We start from the raw sequence: 16,083 nt of genomic DNA, 5'->3' as shown, positions 1-16,083 counted from the left end.
TTTAAAAGGAAGGAATAAGATTAGGTAATAATGAAACATAAAAGGGAAAAATTAAATCAATCAGGAGTTGACCCATAGTGGAAGTTAAAAAGGTTGTCCTCCAATAATGTAAATATATAATGAATTAATGATTCTAGCCTTAACTTCTGGCTTAAATAGCATTAACATGACAAGATAAAAATAAATACATAAATGGTACACTCTTCAAGATTATCAGAGAAAATTGTAATATATGATCTTAAAAAAGTTTAATAATATAAATTTTAAATAGAAAAATATAAATCGTGAAACCAATATTAATCTCACATCCGGTATTAAACTCTCTAGTTAACTGAAGGGATACAAACATAAAACTTATGGCTCCTTTAATCAAAGCATAAATCATTCTTCCGATTCTTGTAGCAAACATGGTGGAATTCTCTCCATTGTATGATTACTTAACCAACACATTATAACTAAACATACATTCGTGCAAAGATATAAATTTTTTGCAAGATTATGATTTCTTCAGATTTTAACAGTATTGACATCTACATAATTTGTATACAACTAACCTAGCAGACATACAAATTTGTCTCCTCACACCCTTCTAAATGTACATCGACCCTTCACTCTAATTCCACCCCATCTCTAAACGCACCAGCAAAATCTTGCATGAGTCCCTTAAATCTTAATATTGGTGGCTATGTAGTGAAATTAAGTAGTCAAAAGAAACTAAGTACACATCAAATAAATATACATAAAGAAATGGGTTAAAAAAGAACAAATACATGCGCTCATAGCCTTACATATATTGCACTTTTTGGTCAAGATCACTGAACATAAAGAAAAACAATGCTTTGCAAGATAATGCACTTTTTGGACAAGATAATGTTAATGAAGATATAGAGAACAAAACTTAGACACGTAAATGGACACAAATAAACATTATTCTTTTCACAAAAATATATTTATATTCATGACAAGTATTACATATTTAGATAGCACATAAACAATATTTTAAAAATAATCATATTGAAGCATCTGAATATGAAATGTTCAGAAATATAACAGCTCCATATAAATCTATGGAAAATAGGATGAAGAAACCACTTGCATCTATCTCTCTTTCAATTAAATTTCAAGGAAAAATATCACATTAACAAATGATAAACGTAACATTTTTTCCTAACCAGAAACAAATATTCCCTTTTACTAATTTTGGAACTCATTGACCGGAATAACATCATGATCAGCTTTCAGTGTCTATGCATCACGATTCTCAATGGACTCAGGGTTCGGGAAGTAGGTATGAACAAGCGGCAGATTCCATCCAAATAAATGTTGGTTAAAACGAATTTATGATTGAATAAATAGATATGATCATTGATGAATTGTGCCTTGTGATGACTTTTATACAAAAGGAATTCAAAGCAAAAAGGAAACTTGCTAGATAAACAATCTACAAATTGATTTTCCCAAAATAGAATATCTAACCAACTAAGTTAACCTAAACCCAACTTTCTAGAATAGTAGAGTCATATCCAATGAGCCAATGTAGTGCCAAGACCCCTGAGTAGCCATGCTAATGTCTCGCCAAGTATCGTGCCAACGTGCCAGACCATAATGCCAACATGCATGCCAGGGTATCGTGCCAATGTGCCAGGCTTCAAGGCTATGTGGCAAGGCTAAGGTCATGAAGCTATGTGGCTTGTCTCATATGTTTTTCTTCCTTTCTTTTCAATATTGGTCTCTCATACCTTGTTTTTCCTCGCAATGCTGTAGGCTACTGGAATATCTCCTCTGTTAAAAACCTCCACACACATGTCTAACAAGTATCATTCTTTTTAATTACATGACAATCTTTAATTGGATTGGAACACTTAAAATGGGACATGTAATGTAATCTCCATTCACACATGTCACATTCAACAAGAAGGAAAGTTATATTTACAAAGTACAGTGGAATACAAATTTTTTTTTGTTCTTCCTAAGTATATAGTTAGTTATTGGTCTCAAGATCATTTAAAATAATCATGTATATTTATCTTTTAATCTTAACAATTTAAATAACATTTAATGATTCATATTAATTGTTTTCATTTCTCACTATAACCATTGTTCACTCCTAACTTATTAACTATATATATACATATAAAAGGCTATTACACCAATCTCCTGAACCAAATTGTTATTGGAAAGTAAGTTTCACATGTTTGTCTCATTATGATATGCATAATTTAAAATACTTATTGAGTTACTTCTTACATTGTCAATTGACTTTGAGATGAAACCTTAATACCGTATTAGAGTCAAAACTCAATTTCCTTCTAGTGTCATGGGCCAAAATATGTATTTTAATCATGGATCAAAGATAACTCATTGTGTATCTCGTTCTCTTAGATATGATTTAAATACTCCATCCTTTCACATCCAAATGTTTTGAGATGAAATCTTAATGTGATATCAGATTCATAGTTCAACTTCTTTTCCAGTTGTCATGCGTCAAAAAATATGATTTAATCATGGGTTAAATGTAATCTTTTGCTTGGTCTGATTGACTTTTTCAAAAGGGTGTGTTGGGAAATAAGTCATACATCACATACTTCATTTTCTTAGTTCTAAATTAAATATCTACTGAATTATTCCATCCATTATAAATTGATTTTGAAATGAAACTTAAGATTGATGAGGTATATTGCTTTAAAACTCAATGTCGATAGCTTTGCTGCCCCAATTTATTTGACTCAAACATGTGTCCATAAAGAACACTTTGATTAAAAAATGTCTACAACTTATAGTTAATATTTCAATTTATAGTTAATATATGTTGGGGGCATATACAGTTGGCCAATCTTCAATAATTAATTATAATTTATAATTAAAATTAATATAATAACAATAGATCATAAATAAACATATATAATTGTTTTAAAGTTTTAAAATAGTATATTAATTTTCAATAATATTTTAACAACTAAAGATGTTAAAGAATAATGCACATTCTTTTATAGTGTCATTTTTATTCTTTTAAAGATTTAAGCTCATCGATAATTGAATCAGAGAATTTTTTTAATTATTTCCTTTTCAATATAAATCACAATAAAGTTGTCATAATTTTTTTTATCTTGATTAATGATTAAATCACTATTTGCTATAACAAAAATTAAGAATATATCAATAATATTTATAATTATACTCCAATATGGAGTAATGATAGTGTAACATTAAATTATCAATTAAGAAAATAAGAATATAAGAGAAAGAAAGTATTAATTAAAATAACTTTCAAACAATGCATGAATTAATGAGTGATGATTAGAATCATGTAACAAATTCTTTGGTAACAAAAGCGCATACAAAAATGTAATTTCAATGGTGCAACATTAATTTTTTTAATGTTGTTGTAAGCCTAAAATATTGTGTGGCTATGGCTGGTAGCATAAATAGAATAATGAAATTTTTTGTCGTCCTATGCACTATCCATAATTGATAAATTAAGTTTTAATTTAAACACTTGCATGGAGGGTAAAATAAATATTCTGATAAGAGCAATGTTATTTTTCTATTAAATTCCCCCATAAATCCTAATACACTATAAAACATTGACATATGTCACTTATAAATCAATCATTAATAGATTTTGTGATTCATATTACTTGTTATATTTTATATGACACATGAGGATTTGTAATATCATTTTATTTTAATAAATTAAGCATAGTAAATATATTAAAACAAATTAAAAAAATTAAAAGAAATTAAAAAATCCAGGGAATAATTGCCCTCACCTGCTACTATGAAGTTCCGCCTTTGGACATATACATATATTATTTTCAATATTTTTTTGAAATTATCAAGGTTATCTCCTTATCTTATACATAAAGATCCTTTTGGATTATGTGGTTGTTCATCCCAACAAGTGTCGCTCTCAATAATTCATCATTTAACCTTTTGATCTTTCAGGGGATCTAGGAGGACCTTACAACACTATACAAACTAATAATGTAATATCATTAATATTGTATACATTCTTATTTATAGAATATTAATGATATTACATTATAAGTTTGTGAAAAATGTGTAAAATATGGTAAACCATTGATACAAGAAGAAGATGAAGAATGAAGAAGATGATGGTTATAAACCAAGAAAGAACAATCTCTTAAAGAAAACTTTATTCAATCACTACTCAATGAGAAAATGTGAATAACTCTTACAACTTGATTAATTAAACTACTAAGCCATAGATCATACTTATACTACAAAGAGGAAACAAGAAGAAAGAAAAGAAACTAGCTAAAACAGAAAAGTTTCCAGAAAAGGAAACTGAACCAATAACTGAATAAACAGAATTATGAAAAGTTTCTAAAAAAGGAAAGAAACAATTTTTGACTAATCTAAAGGAAGGATTTCATCTTGGGCTTGGTCTTTGCTTGTGATTAACATCATCAATTTTAACAGCCCCCCTCAAACTTGGTATGTGTATGTCAATGGTTCCAAGTTTGGACATAATGTTTTGAAATGGTAGAGGAGAAAGAGATTTAGTAAGGATATTAGCAAGTTGATTTGCAGAGGAGATAGGTAGGAGATGAATGGTTTTGTCTTGAACACGTTCCCTAACAACATGACAATCGATTTCGATGTGTTTTGTTCTTTCATGGAAGACTGGATTTGCTGCAATTTGAAGAGCCGAATTGTTGTCACAAAATATGCTTATTGGAGTTGGATGTGGAATGCCAAGGTCTCTGTACAAATAGATCAACCATTGTGCTTCACAAGTGGCCATGACAAGTGCCCTGTATTCAGCTTCGGAGGAAGATCTGGAAATGGTGTTTTGTCTTTTACATTTCCATGAAATCAAAGCTGTCCCTAAGAAGAAGCACCATCATGTTACATATTTCCTTGTGTCCAAGCAAGATGCCTAATCTGAGTCGGAGTAACCTTTTATTTCAGTGGTGTTGTTACTTGGAAAAAGATTCCTTGCCCTGGTGAATTCATGAGATATCTCAGGATCCTTGTTGCTGCTTTGTGATGCAAATCAGTAGGATTAGAAAGGTATTGGCTTAAAAAACCAACTGTGAATGAGATGTCTGGCCTGGTATGTGTTAAGTAAAGTAGCCTTCCTATGAGCCTCCTGTAAGCTGTAGAATCTTCAAGAGTGTTTCCTGATTTGGAATGGAGTCTTGTATTGTATTCCATTGGGGTTGATGCTGGTTTGGCTCCTAGGAACCATGTTTCTTGTAGGAGATCCAAGGTATATTTCCTTTGATAGAGAGATATCTCTTGAGCACTTCTTGCAACTTCCATTCCTAAGAAGAACTTAAGTTCACCAATATCTTTGATGCTGAATTTTTTGTTGAGGATTGCCTTGGTGTGAATTATCTGTTGTATATCATTACCTGCTAAGATCAAATCATCCACATAAACTAGAATGGTTGTGAAGCCTGTGTTAGTGTTCTTAGTAAACAGAGAATAATCAGAGGAGGATTTTACATAACCTATTTGAGTCAAGGTGCTTGTTAGCTTCTCATGCCACTGCCTGCTTGCTTGCTTCAGACCATAGATTGACTTCTCGAGTTTGCATACCAGCTTGGGATCACTGTTGTTTAGACCTTGGGGGATCTTCATGTAAACTTCTTCTTTGAGATCTCCAAGTAAGAAAGCCGTGTTTATGTCTAATTGATGCATATGCCAATTAAACAGGGCAACTAGGCATAAGAGGACTCTTATGGTTGTCATCTTCACCATTGGACTAAAGGTGTCCATGTAATCAACACCCTCAGTTTGGTTAAAACCCTTTGCCACTAACCTGGCCTTGTGTCTCTCTATGGAACCATCGGGATTATGTTTGATTTTAAAGACCCACTTACACCCTATGACCCTTTTATTATCAGGTAGAGTGGTTAGTGTCCATGTATTGTTATTGGCTAGAGCTTTCAATTCTATCTGGATAGCATTTTGCCAACATTCATGTTTAATGGCTTCTGCATGGTGATGAGGGGTTTGGCTGATGGATATAGCAAGAGAAAAGTTCTTATGTCTTTGAGATAGATGGTTATATGTAAGAGCTTTGTTGATGGGGTATTTTATATGAGGTGTCTGAATGTTAGGTCCATGAACCATACTGCAACATAGTCTCTCAGGTAATTAGGTGTTCTTTTGATCCTCTGTGAGTGTCTATTGGCATGGTTGGAATCAGGAATATCAGGAATAGGCTCGGGTTCAGGTTGAGTATGCAGAGTTGGCATGGGATCAGGTTGAGTGTGAAGGATTGGCATAGGTGAGGTATCATGTTCTGGTATAGGACAGGATGGTATGTTTGCTTCACTAATAGGAAGGATGAGAGTGGGTATATCATTTATATAGTTCCCTGTATGGTTGAGGAAAGGAAAAATGTGTTCAAAGAATGACACATTTCTAGAAAGAAAGACTTCATTTGTTTTGACATCTAAGAGTATGTATCCTTTAGTGCCATGCTTAAATCCTAGAAACACACATCTTCTTGACCTAGGATCTAGTTTTCTCCTATGTGAGACTAAAGTTGAAGCATAACACAGGGAGCCAAAAACTTTCAGGTTTTCAATATTAGGCAAGGTGTGATAGAGTTCCTCATAGGGTGACTTATTACATAAGTAAGTAGAGGGTTGCCTATTAATCAAGTGTATAGCATGTGACACAACATAATTCCAAAAACAGTGAGGCAAACCAGATTGAAAAATAAGGGATCTAATGACACTTAGTATGTGTTGGTGCTTTCTTTCAACCACACTATTTTGTTGTGGTGTTTCAACACAAGTGGTTTGATGTTGTATTCCTTTTGATAGATAGAAATCACGCATAATAAATTCCTTGCCATTATCACTTCTAATGTCTTTAATTCTCAAATTAAATTGAGTATCAGCATAAGAGATGAATTGTTTAACAAGTTGACTTGAGTCAGATTTTTGTTTCATGAAAAAGGCCCAAGTAAATCTGGTTTTGTCATCAACGATGGTAAGAAAATATCTATGTCCAAAGGTGGAAATAGTGGGTATAGGACCCCATATATCAATATGAATCAATTCAAATGCAGTGATAGATTTTGTAATGCTAGTAGAATATGGCAATTTTCTTTGTTTAGCTAGGTAACATATTTCACAAGGGTCAATATTTTTACGGCATTTTATGAAAGGAAATGTAGCATGCATAGTGTTTATTTTATCATGAGACAAGTGGCCTAGCCTAGAATGCCACAAATTACAACCAGTATAGCTAATGTGAGCATTAACATAGTGAGGTTTAGCATAGTTTTTGGTAGAATCAGTTAGCACATATAGTCCTCCTTCTAGCTTAGCTGCACCAATCATCTTCAAGGAGTGAATGTCCTGAATTTTACAATGATTGGTGGTAAATATTAGAGTGCAGGCTAGATAGGTGGTAAGTTTAGATATAGAGATCAAATTGAAGTTAAAAATAGGAACATACAAGACATTAGTAAGGTATAGATCATTTGAGAAAACAACAGTTCCTGAATAATTGGCAATTACTTGATTGCCATTGGGCAAGGTAATCAACAGAGGTTTAATCCTCTTGAAGTTTTGGTATAGGGACAAGGAGTGACAGACATGGTCTGTAGCTCCTGTGTCAAGGATCCATGTAAAAGATGTGGTTTGTGAGTTCCCTGAAATGTGTTGTTCTGTGGCAATGATGGAATTAGATGATGGTTTATTCGTGCTATGCTTTGCTTGGCTCATGGATTCTTGTATCAAACTCTTTAAAACATTGTGCTGAGCTAGTGTGAAGGCTAGTATTGGATCAGATTTTTCTTCTTTAAAGCTCAGATCTACAAGATCGTGATGTTCTTCCAATGAGTCTAAGCTTGCATGTCCTGCATAGTTACTGACATTTCTTGCATTTGTTTGATAGTTGGGTGTAAACCCATGCTTTTTGTAGCATGTATCAGTAGTATGCCCAGTTCTCAGACAGAATGTGCAAGTCTTTTGTCCCCTTCCTCTTCCAAATGTTCCAGCAGGTCTGTTGCCAATTATTCTTCTCCCCCTTCCTCTTCCTTTTTGTCTTGTTTCATTGTAGTTGCTCGAGAAACTTCCAGAAAATTTCAGGTCTTCAAGTTGCATTTGTCTCTCCTGTTGAACCAAAGTTGAAAACACTTTGTTGATTGGAGGAAGAGGGTCATAAAACATGATTTGTGATCTAACGGATGTGAATTGTTCATTCAAGCCTCTCAAGAAGCATATTACATAGTCATTCTCCCTATAATTTTGAATGGTAGGGATAGTACAAGCACATTTGTATTCACACAGGCAGGGAGGAATAGGCCTATAGTTGTCTAGCTGTTGCCAAAGGCCCTTCATTTGATTGAAAAAGGCTGCAATAGACAAGTTACCTTGCTTGATGGAATGAATTTCCCCAATAAGCTCAGAGATTCTGAACATATCTCCCTGGTGGTATCTTTGATGAAGATCTACCCAAATTTCTTGTGTCGTTTCCAACCACAACACACTCTGGATAATTGAAGGTTGAATGGAGTGATTAAGCCAAGACACTACTAGATTGTTGCATCTCTTCCAAGCTGTGAACATTTGATTGTGGGGAGGTGGTTTAGTTAGTGTTCCATTGACAAATTCTAGCTTGTTTTTGGTTTCTAAAGCCATTGTCATGGCTCTTGACCAAGAGGGATAGGTTTCTCCGTTCAAGAGAGATGATACTAGAGAGGAGCCCGTGTTTTCATTTGGGTGCATGTACTATTAACCTTTTGATCTTTCAGGGGATCTAGGAGGACCTTACAACACTATACAAACTAATAATGTAATATCATTAATATTGTATACATTCTTATTTATAGAATATTAATGATATTACATTATAAGTTTGTGAAAACCATGTAAAATATGGTAAACCATTGATACAAGAAGAAGATGAAGATTGAAGAAGATGATGGTTATAAACTAAGAAAGAACAATCTCTTAAAGAAAACTTTATTCAATCACTACTCAATGAGAAAATGTGAATAACTCTTACAACTTGATTAATTAAACTACTAAGCCATAGATCATACTTATACTACAAAGAGGAATCAAGAAGAAAGAAAAGAAACTAGCTAAAACAGAAAAGTTTCCAGAAAAGGAAACTGAACCAATAACTGAATAAACAGAATTATGAAAAGTTTCTAAAAAAGGAAAGAAACAATTTTTGACTAATCTAAATGAAGGATTTCATCTTGGGCTTTTGGGCTTGGTCTTTGCTTGTGATTAACATCATCAATTTTAACAAAATGATACTACAATTATTCAATAGTGATTATACTTTTTTGGTACTACTAAATGTATCTATTTTTTGAATAAGGAACTAATCTCTTTCAGAGTTTGTGATTGCTTCTCCCAATAAGTGTCACTCCTAGGAATTGAACCTTTGATATTGAGGATATAGTGGGACGTTATACCACTAGACCAATATGTCCTTCGTAATATAATAATTATACTATTTTTAAATAAGACATCCATTATGAAAAAAATAATTATATTTTTAAACAATTAATGCATAGAGTAAAGTGCATTTGACTTAGGTGTGATAGTTTAAATAATTTATTCTTACTAAATTCAAAATTGTAGGAAAATTTTGTGTATAATATTTTACATTTTGGCTTCTACCCTCATCCCTAGAGGGTCGGGTAGCAAGTTTATTTTATTTGGGCCTCTACTCCCTTAAACTCACAAGAAAAGCCTATATATAAATATTTAATAAACTTCATCAACTTAACTACTTATCATTAAAATTCAACATAATTTTATATTGACTATATGTCTATTATAATCTTTATTTTTTATGTAAGCTTAAGACAAGTTGTATGAAATATCAAACACACAAACAATTACAAAATATTTACATACCAATATTTTGTTAATAAATATAGTTTATGATAAAATATTATCATTTCATTCGGAACGTGTACTTTAAAAATAAAAAATAAAAATGTTATATATATAGTTTAAAGTATCTTTAAGGTTATGTTTGGTACACTAAAAAGTGGGGAGAAAGAAAAGGAGGGGAGAAAATATGAAGATAAATGATATCTTTCTCTCTTTTAGTTTGAAGGAGAGTATGGAAAGAGAGAGAATAGTCTAATGAGACCCATATGTTTTATTTCTCCTCACTTATGGAGAGAAAATAGAGGAGAGAGTTGATGATCCACCTCCTTTTATGTATGGATAAAATATGTTGTCTGAAACTGTATCTCAAATCATGTCTCAGATCAATGAGAATATGACATTTTAATTAAAAAAATTAAATATTTATTATTGTTTCAATATTATTGATTTGCGACATGAGTTGAGATACAGCTTAGAACAACATATCATTTTTCATCTAGTATTAGTTAGAGGTATTAAAATGTGATAACACAATATTTGTAAGGATTCAAATTTTTATTTATTTTTCAATTAAAAAATTATAAAGTTTAAAAATTTCATTTTTACTTTACATTCTAATACTAGAGGTGCAATATTAGAGACGAATCACATTCGAGGGATGAGAGAGATAATGGAAGAGAATGTTGAGAGATATATTTCTATTCTCTTTCTTTTTTTTCCTCTAAAACTAAACAACACAAAAATCTACTCTCTTTTTCATCTTTTTCTCTCTTTTTCATTCTCTTTTTCACATATTTCTCTCTTTTTATTTTCTTCTGTACAAACAAATGGAGCATAAATGTTTCTTTGAATCTCGGGTAATATCTAATTAATACAATAATCAAACCTTTGTCTCATTGAGTATGGTCCATTATATATTAAACAATGTCATAATATTCTATTCTAAATCATTTTTATTAAGAGGGTGTTGATCACTAAATTCTTCCTAATTGTTTCGTCTATGATTTTTCTTGCATCATTTTTCTCTAGAAATTTTAATCTACATTTAATCTACTCTCTATAATTTCTAATTAATGGCTAGTATTTTTTATTAATGAATAATAAATGATATACTTGGTTGATTGTAGAAAAAGTTCACTATAAATCGATAATATTACAATTTATTTTGTAGCATTATCACATTAAAAAGTTTTACACTATCTGTTGAGAATGTTTGAAATATGTTATTTTATGAAGTTTCACATCATATAATATTAGACTAGAATAGAGTATCAATGTTATATATTTGACTCAAGTCTTTTGTTATAATATACACAAGATATAAACATCAAATAGAAACACCCCATGGGCACTTGGGTCATGCGTGTGCTAGGGTTTGTAATCTTTATTCTCTAGTAATATCTTGGTAGTCACTCAACACTCCCAGAGACGTAGACACAATTGGCTGAACTTCGTTACCAAATTCTCTTGTTTCTTCTCTTCTATTTATTTTATGCATTTATTTGATTACTTGTGGCTAACGTTGTATAACGATCGTTTCCGTTGTATCAACACTATCAAGTAATCATATATTATCTCATGACATACTCGTTTAAGATAATTAATATAAGTCAAATATTTTTAATGACATGGTACATAAATAAATGTTGTATATGGTGAAATAAACTTTAAAAATTATAATTAAATCCAAATATAATACTAATAAAAAAATATTAATACTATGTAATGATGATGAATTTGATATACATGTATCAAATAAAAGAAAAGTAACAAATTCCAATACTTCATATACGTCATATCTCTCTCTTTATATATATATGCGTACAAAGGGGTGTTTTCCTACTACTTGCACTTGATTATTTGTGGCCGTTTAACTTAGGATTCAAAATTTACAAGTCATGCATCTCCTCTTTCTATATTATTTGTGTGTGAAAAGGGCTTTTCCTACTACTCGTCTTGATTATTTGAATATCGTCAACTTAGAATTTTCAATTTCTTTTAACCATAATTTTGCAGGTCATTCGAGAAATGGATCCAAATACTTATGCACTGATTGTGTATGAAGGGAACAAAATCTGTGACGGTCTACTCAAGAGGTTGGATAAGTCGGAGGGAAATGAATTGGTAAGTTTGATCTTTGATTTTTTTCAATTTCATTCTTACAATTCATTTTTGTATGTGAATTTGTTTACAAAAAATTCTCCTTTGTTATTTTGCTTTGTGTTGTTTAGTGTCATACTTGGCTTCAAATTTAAATTCAACCTTCTTAGATCCTTTTCTCAACTTCCGATTTTAATCATAATTATGATTTCAAATCATTTTGGTTTTATTTTTGTTGGAACTTACAACTAATTGCAGAAAAGAAAATGCAGAAGAAGAAGTAAGAAATGTACTCTAGAATTAGAAAGTGTAGATTGGTTAACAACTACCAATCCAACAACCAACTTCTATTTATAGAAACTTCAATGTTTACAAGCCCAAACTCAATTAGGCTTAGTGCTTACTTATACACAAGCTTATGAATTACATTTACATTTCATTATAATATTCCACCTTAATTCAAGCTTGATAGACTTACTACTCCTAGCTTTCTTCTTTGAATTTCAAAACTTTCTCTCTTAAGTGCCTTTGTGAATATATCAGCTTGCAGCTCTAGTGAAGTGAATAATTCTAGCTCCAAATTTCCCTTTTCAACTTGATCTCTCAAGAAGTGATACTTGGTTTCTATATGTTTACTGCGTCCATGAGAAACTGGATTCTTGGATATATTAATGGCTGACTTATCGTCCACGAAAATCACTAATGTCAAGTCATTTTGCACACATAACTCATTGAGCAATGATTTCAACCATAATCCTTGACAGCATCCTAGGCAGGTAGAAATGTATTCGGATTCACAAGAGGAGAGCGCCACCACCTCTTGCTTCTTTGAGCTCCAACTAATGGATGCATTGTTGTATTTGAATAAGTAGTCATTGGTGCTTTTCCTATCATCCTTGTCCCCACACCAATCTGCATCTGTGTAGCCATAGAGGAGTCTTTGCTTCTTCTGTTCACCAACTGCATCAGTTGGGAGAATCACCCCAAAGTCCATGCTTCCTTTTAGGTACCTGAGTAACCTTTTCACAGCCTGCATATGTGATTGTCTAGGGTCTTCCATGTATCTACTGACCAAACCTACTCCATAGGCTATATCTGGTCTTGAGTTGCAGATATACCTTAGTGATCCTACCATTTGTCTATACATGGTTGAGTCAGTTGTTGCATCACTAGAGTTGCCTTTGCTAAGAGAATTTCCAGCTTCTACTGGTGTTGCAGCAGGATTGCACTCCAACATGCCAAATCTGTTAAGCACTTCAGAGATGTACCTCTTTTGATGCATCAAGATGCCACTTTCTGTCATAGTAAACTCGATACCTAGGAAGTAGGATAGAGTTCCCAAATCTGTAATCTCAAATTCCATTTTCAGTTCTGTTTTTATCTTCTCAATCTCTTCATTATTGCATCCTGTAATCAAAAGATCATCTACATACAAGCATATGATGATTGATGCTTCTTTGGATACTTCTCTTATGTAGATTCCATGCTCATTCTTGCATCTGATGAATCCTTGTTCAAGGAAGAATCCATCTGTTCTTTTATTCCATACTCTTGGTGCCTGCCTCAAACCGTAGAGAGCCTTATGGAGCTTATATACTTTGTCTTCGTGTCCTGACACTACAAATCCTTGAGGTTGAGTAACAAAAACCTCTTTGTCAATAGGGCCATTTAGAAAAGCTGACTTCACATCTAGTTGGCTTAGAGACCAATGCATTGAGCTTGCCATTGCTATGACCAACCTTACAGTTTCAATTCTTGCAACATGTGCAAAAACCTCATCAAAATCAAGGTCAGTTCTTTGTAGGAAGCCTTTTGCAACTAGTCTTGCTTTGTACTTGGACACTTTGCCATCTAGTTTAACTTTTACTTTGAATACTCATTTAACTGATATTGCTTTCTTCCCTTTTGGCAGGGTTGTGAGTTCCCAAGTTTGATTCCTTTCTGTGGACTTGATTTCCTCTGCCGTTGCTTCTCTCCAATGAGCTTCTTTGTTGGCTTAATCAAAACTAATTGGTTCCATCTCAGCTAACAAAGCCATATGAACTAGATCTCCTTCTGTTGTAATTGATGTATCAGGGAAGACTTCATAATCTCTCAACCTGTTTGGGAGTTGCCTCTGCCTCTGAGGTCTACAAACTGAATCAATACTAGGCTCTTCTCCTGATGTAATTGTTTGAGGTCTCATACTAGTGTCTTCTATATTCATTTGATTGTTGTTTGCTGATGGTTCCTGTGTTTGATTCCACTCCCAAGCCCGAGTCTCATCAAATTTGAGATCTCTGTTGTAGGAGATGGAGTTTGTCTTAGGATCATAAACTTTGTAGGACCCTGTTGTGTGATACCCTATGAAGATAAGTTTCTCACCTCTGTCATCTAACTTCTTCCTCTTGGCATCAGGAACATGCTTGAAACAAATTGACCCAAAGATTCTGAAGTGCCTTACATCAGGCTTGATTCCTGACCAAGCTTCCTCTGGTGTTTTGTCTTTGAGTCTCTTGGTGGGACTTCTATTTACAACATAAGCTGCTGTAGTTAATGCTTCTGCCCAGAAATCCTTTGGCAAGCCTTTTGTCTTAAGCATACTTCTTACCATGTTTAAGAGTGTTCTATTTAGTCTTTCTGCTGTGCCATTGTGCTGAGGAGTATAAGGTGCAATCACCTCATGTATGACACCTTCTCTGTTACAGAATTCTTGGAATTCTTTTGAGATATACTCTCCTCCTCCATCACTCCTGATTAGTTTTAGTTTCATGTCACACTGATTTTCAGCAAGTGCCTTGAATGTTTGGAATTTCCCAAAGACCTCACTTTTCTTATTGAGCAGATAAATCCATACCTTTCTTGTAAAGTCATCCTTGAAGGTTATGAAGTAGCAAATTCCTCCTATGATTTGGTTTCTAGAGGTCCACAAACATCTGTGTATACTACCTATAAGAGCTTGGTAGATCTAGTTACAACCTGTGATGTGAATTTGTTCCTTGCTTGGTTGCTTGTTATGCAATCTTCACATATGTTGAATTCTTTATGCATTTCAGGTAGACCAGTTACCATATCTGTTTTTCTCAATAATTCCAAGCTCCTTTGATTTAGATGGCAGAACCTCTGATGCCAAATTCTAGTCTCATCTGTGGTGGTTGTCAAGCACTTCTAATCATCTAGCTGAATGCCAATCTTGAAGGTTCTATTATTTGAAAGTGGAGCCTTCAAGATTGGTCTCCCTTTCTTGTTGAAGATTTTAAGGACTTCGTCTTCCATGCTTATCTTGTAGCCCTTTTCCAGCAATTGTCCTAAGCTAATGAGATTATTTCTCATTCTTGGCACATACAGAACATTTGAGATACTTGAGCTTGCACCATCCTTTCTTCTTATCAGAATCTCTCCAATTCCTTCTGCATTGATTGAGCTTTCATCAACAAACTTGACTTTGGTTTTCACTGAATTGTCAAGTGTGGTGAACCACTCCTTGTATCCAGTCATGTGATTAGAACATCCTGTATCAAGATACCATTTATCTGAGGTTGGTTGATTCTCTGCCTTATTTGTGATCATCATCAATGCATCTTCATCTGATGTATTTTCTCCAATTGAAGCTGAGGTTACTTCTTCTGCCATTAACAGGACCTCTTCATCAGATTCTTCATATTTTTCTAATCTTGCTTCAGCTTCTTTGCCCTTTTTCTTGAACTTGCATTCAGATGCAAAGTGCCCCCAATTATTGCAATTGTAGCACTGAATTTTCCTTTTGTCTTTCTTTTTCTTTGCACTGAAATTTCCATTGCCTCTTCTTTTAATGTTTCTTGAATCAGTGTCATAAGATCCATTTCTTTGCCCTCCATGATCTATCTGATTCATTTTTGCAGCTTCATGTATCTTCTCTCCTTGACCTTTTCCACTGAATCTGCTCTGCCTGTCAGGGTAACCTGATTTCTTTTTGAATTGAGCACTAAGAGCTTGCTGAGTCTGTCTTTTAGATATTCTCTTAAGGAATCTATGTTCATGAGCTTCTAAGGAGCCTTGTAACTCATCAATTGTCAGAAGTTCCATATCTTTAGATTCTTCAATAGCTACTACTACATGATCAAATTTAGCAGCTAAGGTTCTAAGTATTTTTTTCAACAATACCTTGCTCAATTAA

The 16,083-nt window shown here is 33.1% G+C and overlaps 1 protein-coding gene across 1 annotated transcript; it reads right to left on the bottom strand.

Moving 5' to 3' along the window:
* Positions 7,331 to 8,633, bottom strand: LOC109350467. The gene is made up of 2 exons (XM_019591701.1): positions 7,447 to 8,633; positions 7,331 to 7,346 (listed from the first exon to the last, which is right to left on the bottom strand). Exons 1-2 carry the CDS (start codon positions 8,631 to 8,633, stop codon positions 7,331 to 7,333), a joined length of 1,203 nt encoding a protein of 400 aa, XP_019447246.1.

The sequence above is a fragment of the Lupinus angustifolius genome, chromosome LG06, assembly GCF_001865875.1.
Source record: "Lupinus angustifolius cultivar Tanjil chromosome LG06, LupAngTanjil_v1.0, whole genome shotgun sequence".
Taxonomy (NCBI): domain Eukaryota; kingdom Viridiplantae; phylum Streptophyta; class Magnoliopsida; order Fabales; family Fabaceae; genus Lupinus; species Lupinus angustifolius.
This window is presented reverse-complemented; position numbering and strand designations above follow the sequence as displayed.